Source organism: Siphateles boraxobius, unplaced genomic scaffold (genome assembly GCF_051911475.1).
Source record: "Siphateles boraxobius isolate OS27281-9 unplaced genomic scaffold, OSU_SipBor_1 68, whole genome shotgun sequence".
In the NCBI taxonomy this organism is placed as follows: domain Eukaryota; kingdom Metazoa; phylum Chordata; class Actinopteri; order Cypriniformes; family Leuciscidae; genus Siphateles; species Siphateles boraxobius.
The window spans coordinates 9039708-9050388 of record NW_027509195.1 but is presented as its reverse complement, the minus strand read 5'-3'; the positions used below and the strand labels follow the sequence as shown (position 1 = coordinate 9050388).

Genomic DNA, 10681 nt, shown 5'->3' with positions numbered 1-10681 from the left:
CCGCCCAAAGCTTGGGTTGCGATATGCACTATGGGAATGGTAGTTTTTATACTTTGAAATGTGCGTCAAGTTGCATTTGTGTTACATGATACTTTTACAATCAACATCTAGATTTTAGGTAAAAAAATTTTTTTTAAATATTATTTTTTTATAGCGTACCATTTGTTTTCCCTTCTTCTCACTATCATTTGAAACGGTCGTGCATACATTTTTTTGCAACAAATTATCATGCTTTTCAATAAATGAGCTCACAAAAGCTACTTGAATAATAATGCATGTAAAATGCAAATGTGTGCAAAACCAGTTTAAGATGGACTTAACCACCACACCACATTGCATGTCAAAACAATTCATGTCAACTGCCCTTTTGTCATTTTCAAAGCAGAATTCGTGACTGTCAGATGGACTGTCGAAATAACCTTAAAAACATAAACACTTTTAATTTGTTATATCAACATGTTTTCCAGTCAATTGCTCTATGGGTAGCTATACTTACCTAAATGAAGCCTGGCACACATCCTCATGGCTTTGTTTATGCTGATATTATTCTACCCAACAATCAGTGGAAATTCTTTATGTGGCATCTACATCTGATGAGAGCAGACTCAATGGCAGAAAACCAGCTTTGTCATAATGTAAATTATAATATCTGGATGGATGTAAGAGCACTAAATAGGAGCAATGTTACCTTACCATGTTCTATAGAGGGTGTTTCTGGAGCTGAGAATATGGTTGAACTGTGGCAACAACCTTATTCTGGCTTCTTTAACTGTGTAATGAATGAGCCTTTTAAAGTGCTAATGTACTGATATGGAGCATTACAACTAAGGAAGTTTATCAAGCAATAATTCAGCTCACAGATAGGAAGGCTGGTGGCTTCAAATTACTGAACACCTGAAGTTGGCAAACCCTAGGATTGCAGATGGTTCTTCATGCCAGCGTCTGTTGTTGGTAGCCTTGTTGTCTGTTATCAAGGATAAAGCTAGCAAGGCGGGAAGTTTGGATAACTACCAATTACAGGGCCGTGCAAGGGAAAAAAATGGCTCCACTCTTAACTATTTATAAAAAGTAAAGTTATATTGTTGATAACTTTTTAAATGAATTACACTATTAACACTAGGAAATCAGTAGCCCATGAATGAAATCAGTATCAACAAATCCATCTACACTGCAATTACAATTGCCTAAATAATGTTATGAGATTAATGTTCTAAATATAACATTTTGAATATAGAAATCTGAAATGGGAACAAAGAAATGATAGCTAATATTATGAAACTAAACCCACGTATGTGGCGGCAAGTCTTAATAAGTGAATCATTCAACCTTTATGAATGGGTCATTGAATCATTGACATAACCGATTTGTTCAGAAATTGTGAATAATTCAATAATGAAACACAGCTGTGTGTTGCTGGAAGACACAACTTTTCTGCTTTGTTTGGAACAATTTTCGTTGGACAAATAGAGCAAAAACAGTCAAAGTTGACAATGTTGTGCTGTGTCTAAAATTGTCAATTCATATAATAAACTTGTTTCTTGAACTGTTGTAAAATGAATATCACTTTTTGCAATTGTGCTGATATTCGAGAAAATATAACTCTTGCTCGTGTGATATTGTTTAAGTACATTATGTTATAAACAAAATACAAGAACTCATACAAGGGTAATTAATATTCTGAATCGTATACAACGCTATTTTACATCAACGCCTGACTAGCTCGCTTGTTGTTAACCTTACGGACTTAGGCTGGCTGTATTGAGATGTTTAAATAGTTCATAATTTCACAGCAGTGGCAAACAGTGCCAAAGCTTAGGGCAAAAATGATTGTTACCTGGCTGTCACTATTGAAGGCAGGACCGGGAGTCGTGAATGGTGCTCATCTTCTCTGTGGTGGCTGTGACAAGAGATGTCGGAGAGTGGGAGGGACTCGTGCGGGCTCGCAGAATTAAGAGTAAGTTGTTGGGTCTACTCTCACCAGCCCTTTTTAATGTCTATATGAATTAATCTTTGTGGGTTAAGTTTAAAAAATGTGAAACCTATGTACGCTTCAGGTTGCCTAAAATGACAATGAAAAAACCTAAGGTGGAGCAGTGCAAATTATCTATTTGGTAAGGCAAGAGTAAAATCTTTTTTGGCTTAAATGAGTTTATGGCTGAAATTTGATGCATAGCCTACATTTATTTGTCAGCTGGAGATTCACAGAATGCCACTATGCTGTTGTCCCTAACAATAGTGTGGTGCAATACCAGTCACCTATGAGAAAATATGATATAATTGTCTTTTTAACTGTTTTGTATTGTATTTTGTACTGACTATTGTGGTTTCTTCTTCTCTAATGGACCCTGAGTCTGGAAATAAAGTTGAATTGAATATCATCAAATACAGTTTATACTGCTGGAATCCTTACTGAACTAGAAACATCTATACTTTGGGTAACAAACTTGATAAATGGCAATTATCTATGTTAGCCCTTTCACAATTTATTTTAAGCAACTTTAGCATACTTGATGCAAAGTCATTATGGAATTGTAATATTTACTATGAGGCTAGTTATGTAACAACTGCCTTTTTTCTTCTTTTTTACCAATCCAAGATGTCATGCCAAAAGAAAAGCTTATAAAAAAAGATAGTTTGATCTGAATTTTATTGAAATATTTGTGTAGAGATTGCAAAAAATAACTTGGAAGAATATTCACATCACCAAAAACTATATAATATTTGAGGAGGTGGAAGCCACAGTTACAATTCACAAACATTTGCAAGGACTTTACATATACACATTAGAGCTTACTTTAAGATATATTAGCAAAAGTATTATACAATGTAAAGATATACTAGTATGCATCATAAATTGAGAAAAGAGAGTGAGAGAATGAGAATTAAACAAACATGTATATGGACATATACAACAGAAACAAAGGGTGCCAGGAAAGAGAATATAGCTGTAAAGTAGTCTCAAAGTTATGATCAATTATCGCACTCTGAGCATTATCATTCTCAATCAATGAAAGACTGTCATGTTTGGCAGAGACTTATAGAAACTACTGTACAATGTGAGAATATACAATAAGAATGATAAATGAACTAGTCTTATTGGAAATATTACAGAAGGTAAATGATTGATGAGAGAACACAGATGCACTGCTTCAACTTCACTATCTCAGAGCAAAAATCCAAGATGGATGAAGTGACAAAAATCATAACACCCTCCAAAGTCAGTACCTGGTGAAGAGCAAATGCACAGCGGTTCTCCAAAACAGAGCAGGATGCCAACTTGTTTTAAGGGAACAAGTTTCATTAAAGTTTTTTTTTCAAGTTATATAAACTTTTTTATTCAAACTCTCCACAGATTCTACATTACAATTATGAAATTTTTTTTTAGGAAACATATTAGTGCTTGCTATGATCTGGTAGTGTAGAGCAGAACCATTTACAAGTGGGGTAACCTTAACTGTTTCCTCTAATAATACAAAATGCTCAGTAACTCTCCTCTTTAGACATTAAAAAAGCTTCTTATCCGTCACACACAATCAATAACAAGGTTCTTGGCGTTTAAGCCCCAAATATCACTGTACAGCCCCAAAAGGTATGGTGTACTCATGGATCCATAATCCACATCCCAAAGATTTTATTGTTACATGGTGTACCTACTTCATTCTTGAGCCTTCACATCCTCTTAGCATATTTACAAGCCTTTTCCTGACACACTTCCCCTTGGTGATTGGCCAGACCGCTTTGTAGACTTCTGGCCATCGCTGTTACCCTCGTCACCAGTTGGATGGCTGTGACCTTTGACATGACTGGGTGGGGAAGGTGGCGGGTACGAGGGAGGCGGGATGGTCAGGTGTGGTAGAGAAGGCATTGGTGGGCGAGGTGTGGTGGGAAGGGGTGGCGGGGTCGAATGATGGTATGAGCGAGGTCTGGGTGATGGGGAAGAACTGGCGCTTTTTGCTCTCGGAAGGGTCTCAGGATGATCGCTGATCTGCTCCAGCAAAGAAGGCATATCCCCCTCGATCTTCTCTAGCACGGCAGCCATTTGCTTCTCAATTTGTTCGATTACACAATCCATTTGCCAGTCCGCGCTGGCTCCACTTCCTGTTTCTAGACCACTGTACTGTCCAACAGAGTAGGTTGGACAGTATGGGCTCCCGTACCCTGATGCACCATGGACCATCTCCTGCAGCTCCTGCTCAAATACCGTTTTATCATGGCCGAGACTTGAAGATACCAATCCTGCATACGTACACTGGATGTTTTTCGCTGATTGGCTCCCCTTGTCCGGTCGTCCTTTCTTCAACTCTCTGCTATTCGGGTTGACCTCGCAAGTGGCCCCAACTTCTGCTGGCCTCTCTGCAACTGCTTCTGGGAGCTGTGTTTGACACCAGCTGCTTGCGGCCATATCATGGGCCGTGTCTTTCTTGTCTTCTGATCTAAGAGGTGTTTCCTTTTCCACTGACAAGGTACCGGTTTTGGCATCCGAACATGAGCTATGATCCAACGAGAGATTTGCAGCCATCTTGCGTCGATTTAGAGTATCAGGGAGAGGTGATTTCTTTTCAACATTGCCAACAGTTGTGGCCTCTGGCTCTGTGGGGATGTGGTTCTCTCGGCTGTCTGAGGTCTTGATTGGCTGGACGGGTGCTGCTTTCTGGCTCGCTCCCGTTGATGACTTGTCCTCCCTTTCAGAAGTGCTTTCGTTAGTCTCTATCTTGTTCGGCTCCTCTGCTTGTACTTTTAAAGAGTTGTTTGATCGGGCAAGGGTCTCTGCTTCTTTCTCTTCTACTTTTTTGTGTCCTGCTTCGTCGTCTTCTTGATTCTTCATGGGTCTGCTTTCAACAGACACCTCATGGGACATGCTCACATTAGAAACGCCACCTGAGTCTTTTTGTGTCCCCTTACCATCTAATCTATCTGCTCTGACCCCTTCGCCCTGGGCTTTTACTGCACCATCAGGTGATCCAGCTTCGGAGGCTCGGAGGCGCTGCATGAATGTGGTGACACGAATCGCTTTCTGAAAGAGAAATGAAAAACACCCAGCACTTAGTACCCGGTGAATTATCAAGTAATGCAAGGTCTTCTTTGCTATGGAGGTGAAATGCATAGTTAAAAGTGTGGCAATCGGTGGTAGCAGTTTTCTCTCTCTATCGCTTTCATGAGACGTACACATTCGAGATGGGCGTTTTAGTAATTTTGTTGCGTCAGTAACAACATATCGAAACAACAAATTTTCAAGAGTTAGTGTAATAGTTCAACTTTGCAAATCGCTGTTCTGATATGTTTGGTTCAAGCTGTTCTTCGAATGTGAGAATGCAAGAACTGCGAAGTTACACAAGAACTGCAAGATAAATTATGTCTGAACCAAAGAATGAAATTAGTTGTTACTGGCTGTTGACCTGAGTAGAATGTTTTAATTAGGGATGCACAGAATATTACGGTACCTTAATGATTATTTGCCGATATTTATTGGTATCAGTTGATAAAAAAGCGAAGTACCGGAAATATTCTCATTTTTGATAATTGCCGTCTTTCAAATGCTCTGCTGCTCGATCCTCGTCCCTAGCACACATACAGGATGACCCCCAATTTGATATGTATGTGTCATTAGCAAAAGCATGAAGTGAATAAATGAATCAGGGCTACAGTAAGTCATCTGAGGACAAACCACTTTCTCAAAGGACAAGCCACTCTCTCTTTCTCTCTTTTCATAAGAACCACTTTGGTCCTTTATGGCACACACAAACACAGGGACAACTTTTCATACACATACAATACGATGAATAGTCAATCTGGAGATTTGTCTGAGTGAATGAAGGGCTAACTGGAATTCAAACTGGAATATTGAGGACACTGTGAGTAAAAGCCAGACGGCATATGACTGAATGCACATGGGACCAGCTGGGCAGTGATAAATTTGTTAGTTACTGGTGTGCAGATACAGGGAGGCTTAAGTACAGCGAGAGTCTTTCCAACAATCCGACTTGAACAACATATTTCCTGAATGATCGTAGCTTGAAGAATCAGGCCAGGCCATGAGACACTGCAGCCATGTATTATCGTACACTAGGTATGATGCTAGAGGAAGTATGAGTGCCCAAGTCAAAGATTGTTACACAGAGAAAAGAATCTCTGCCTCTAGGCTGCCCCGCAAATATCAACAGTACCTTCAACTCCTGGGTATTACATGCAAGGAAAAAGCAAACATTAATATAATAACCATCAGAACCTTTATTAAACAACAGCTTAATTTGCCATTATCATCTTTACAGATACTTTCCTTATCCATTATCTTATTATTTATTGTGCTGTTTGCTAGAAAAGTGAGTAATGCAATTCCTCTTACCCTCCACTTTGCCTTTGCAAAGTTTTTCTCAAATTGAGCACAGACTCCTTCCTTCAGATTTTTTTCCGAAGCCCCATTTCCGGCGATCCTAGCAAATAAATAAATAAAAATAAGTAAAGGTGTTGTCTCTGAAAGAAATCAACTATTTGTGTGTAGACTTACCATGCATGCGAAAGTGCATCTTGTGCAGTAATTCTCAGCATTTGGTCAACATCCATAAGTCTGCAGACCAGCTCTTTTGCTTCATGACATGGAAGAAAGAGACTGACGGGTAAAGCACCAAAAATAAAATAAAATAAACATTTTAAATATTACTAGTTTGGATCAGGAGCTCCTCAGTTCCTGATCTTAGTACCAGCAGGGGAAATGTCATCCCAGTACGGTGAATCAAATTCAAATTCTCCACCAACAATGCGGCAGAAGATGATCCGGTTGTGCATGTCGGTGTTCTCCTCCTCAGTTTCATCATAGAAGGGAGGGTTTCCAGACAACCTACAAATGAGATTTGTACAATTTGTATTATGTTCTGCTGTGTTGTACTACATTTCCTTTGGTCCAAGATCATGAGTATACATTTAGGTATAAAAGTGCTGTAAAATTACTGTTAAATGCTTTAAATCAGGGTTTTCAATTTCAAATTTTTTGGTACCAAAGAACCGTCTAAATATGATCTTCTTGCGAGGGACCCCCATCCTAAAATATAAGGGCAGATATACACTCACCTAAAGGATTATTAGGAACACCATACTAATACTGTGTTTGAACCCCTTTCGCCTTCAGAACTGCCTTAATTCTACATGACATTGATTCAACAAGGTGCTGAAAGCATTCTTTAGAAATGTTGGCCCATATTGATAGGATAGCATCTTGCAGTTGATGGAGATTTGTGGGATGCACATCTAGGGCACGAAGCTCCCGTTCCACCACATCCCAAAGATGCTCTATTGGCTTGAGATCTGGTGACTGTGGGGGCCATTTTAGTACAGTGAACTCATTGTCATGTTCAAGAAACCAATTTGAAATGATTCGAGCTTTGTGACATGGTGCATTATCCTGCTGGAAGTATCCATCAGAGGATGGGTACATGGTGGCCATAAAGGGATGTACATGGTCAGAAACAATGGTCAGGTAGGCCGTGGCATTTAAACAATGCCCAATTGGCACTTAGGGGCCTAAAGTGTGCCAAGAAAACATCCCCCAAACCATTACACCACCACCACCAGCCTGCACAGTGGTAACAAGGCATGATGGATCCATGTTCTCATTCTGTTTACGCCAAATTCTGACTCTACCATCTGAATGTCTCAACAGAAATCGAGACTCATCAGACCAGGCAACATTTTCCAGTCTTCAACTGTCCCATTTTGGTGAGCTTGTGCAAATTGTAGCCTCTTTTTCCTATTTGTAGTGGAGATGAGTGGTACCCGGTGGGGTCTTCTGCTGTTGTAGCCCATCCGCCTCAAGGCTGTGCATGTTGTGGCTTCACAAATGCTTTGCTGCATACCTCGGTTGTAACGAGTGGTTATTTCAGTCAAAGTTGCTCTTCTATCAGCTTGAATCAGTCGGCCCATTCTCCTCTGACCTCTAGCATCAACAAGGCATTTTCGCCCACAGGACTGCCGCATACTGGATGTTTTTCCCTTTTCACACCATTCTTTGTAAACCCCAGAAATGGTTGTGCGTGAAAATCCCAGTAACTGAGCAGATTGTGAAATACTCAGACCAGCCCGTCTGGCACCAACAACCATGCCACGCTCAAAATTGCTTAAATCACCTTTCTTTCCCATTCTGACATTCAGTTTGGAGTTCAGGAGATTGACTTGACCAGCACCACACCCCTAAATGCATTGAAGCAGCTGCCATGTGATTGGTTGATTAGATAATTTCATTAATGAGAAATTGAACAGGTGTTCCTAATAATCCTTTAGGTGAGTGTATATATTCTTATTTATAAAACCACATTAATACTGTGTTTTATATTTTATAAAATTGTGCGGACATCATATTTGGCCAGGCTGTCATACAAAAAGAATTATGAACACATTCAAAAACAAGAGAGAATGAACAAAATATTAACAACTATAGTGATTGTATGTGTCACAATCACATTTGTTTGGACTCTTTGTGTTTCGTCATCGCCTGCCTTAATCATTCATTTATTGTCACAGACACTTATGTTCAGCTGTGCACTCATTACAGTACGTGTTTTCCTGTGAGCTTTTTTTTTTGCACAGTAAAATAAATCCTGTAGCTGTAGTTTGCCCTTTTTGCCAAATAATTTTGTCAGATAAATACCTTAACAAAGTTTAATGTTTTGTTCTTCCTTCATATTTAAAACATTTAAAAAATATAAAATATTTCCCTTGTATTTTGATGGCTTTTGAACTTATAGGGTCATTAAAAAAAGAAATATTCCCTCCTGACATTACTTTTTGACACTACTGTATATAATAATTTTTTTGGAACAATGTAGGGTATACTGTAAACACTATACAAATAAATTGGAATAAAAAAAATAAAAAAAATATTTTAAATAATCGCATGATTTCTGACCCCAGCCCCCTGTTTAAAACAAAAACAAAAAACACATAAAGAGAATAAAGAATCCTTGACAAACCAATTGAATCTTAACATAGTGTATCCAACACCAACTTACAGAATGTACATAATGACCCCCACCGCCCAACAATCGACTGGTCTTCCATAGCGATGACGCGCCACTACTTCAGGAGCTGACAGGAAATATGACAAACAAATGTGAAGATTACGGCTTCGCATACTCAAAGTTAAAGAAAAATAAAGATCATGGTGATGAATAAATACCCAGGTACTCAGGTGTCCCACAGGGTTCAGTGATTGAGCCGTTCTCAAACCTGGACAGGTAGAAATCCCGCAACACGACTTTGTTGTGATTACTCTCTCTATAGTACATCAAGTTCTCCAGCTGAAATGACAGAAAAGGCAGAGGGTAAAAAAAAAAAATCAATACTTTAATATATAAGTACTGATAGGAGGAAAGAGATGGCATTAGGCCAAAGTATGACTGAATAAAACGTTGCTGTGTCCCAAATGATATTGATATTCGTCTTTATTCTGGCCAGTAGAGACCAGACAGGACACACCCTTCACCCGCTCTCAATGTGAACAATGAGTTCTGTCTTTGAAAGATAAATCTGAAAACCCACAGCTGACCTACTCTGTATAATATATGAATCTCAGACTGTGATATTTCAAGCACGAACCCTAAAAGGAAATGCATCAAAGCTATATCTAAAAACACCCAGGAGGCAACACAGAATTATGCATTATTGACAAGAGCAAATGAGATGCATACACATAATAGAGAATGTCTGATGCTAATATCCTGCACAGCGTGTTGCTGCCGTGCACTAGAGGGCACTATAAACACATGTTGTCTCATGACAAACAGCATCATAACCTTAATGACTTTAGGATGAAGCATTAGAACCACAGGAGCTTGGCAATGCTGTTTATTCCTTTCATATTTGTTTTGAACATTAATGACACCCACAGGGAGCACCTGCAATATTACAGTTGTACAGTGTTATGAGTCAAAGAGGACTAGGCGTTTGATTAATATAACTGATGATTATCATTTAATACTCCACAAATAGAAACATCCCCAGCACACACATGCACATTAACACGTTTTAACACAGAGTTGCAGTCTTTGAGTCACATGTTCAGATATTAAACCGGCCTATGGTGCATATGGTTTTGCACTCCATTATTCTATTGTATATATGGACTTTCCATTAATACAAATGATCATATTATGACTGCATACCAACCTTTAAGTTCCTGTGGACGATGTTGAGGGAGTGAAGGTACGCAACTGCTTCTAAGACTTGACGAATCACATTGGAGGCATCTCTCTCTGTGTAGTTCCCCTGGTCTAAGATCCAATCAAACACATCTCCACCTGTGGCCCTGTGATGAACACACAGTTAAAACATAAGATATGTTTGTAATTCTAATTTAAGCTGTATTTAATTGGTAGTAAGGTTGGTCAGGGATGGAGTATGCCCTAGGCCTAGGGCAATAGGACCAGTGCTCCAAGGCCTTTGACTAACTGGGACCTTGAGCTGATAGGTGGACTGACAGCTGGAAACAAGGTACTGCAAACATATATCTGATAGAGATAGAACAACAGCCCTGTAATGGTTTGACACACATATATTTGGTATATTCAAATATACATATATATTTGACAGTAGTAGTGGCCAAAAGTGATCCCCTCTAGGAAAATGTACTTTTTTACCCGTTATTCAAATATTATTAGAAATGTGTTAACGATTTTGTAAGCATATTGCATAG

General features: G+C 39.0%; 1 protein-coding gene across 4 annotated transcripts in view; it reads right to left on the bottom strand.

Moving 5' to 3' along the window:
* Positions 1 to 2630: 2630 nt before the first annotated feature.
* The window catches only part of camkvl (CaM kinase-like vesicle-associated, like), a 55004-nt gene continuing 46953 nt past the window's right edge, over positions 2631 to 10681 (bottom strand). For all 4 annotated transcript variants that reach the window (XM_077214482.1, XM_077214485.1, XM_077214481.1 and 1 more), the window contains 7 exons: positions 10156 to 10294; positions 9167 to 9287; positions 9000 to 9075; positions 6699 to 6835; positions 6506 to 6584; positions 6344 to 6431; positions 2631 to 5014 (listed from right to left, as the gene is read on the bottom strand). In XM_077214482.1, the coding sequence (XP_077070597.1) occupies positions 3689 to 5014; positions 6344 to 6431; positions 6506 to 6584; positions 6699 to 6835; positions 9000 to 9075; positions 9167 to 9287; positions 10156 to 10294 (1966 nt within the window). In that variant the 3' untranslated portion in view covers positions 2631 to 3688. The remainder of the gene's footprint in view (positions 5015 to 6343; positions 6432 to 6505; positions 6585 to 6698; positions 6836 to 8999; positions 9076 to 9166; positions 9288 to 10155; positions 10295 to 10681) is intronic.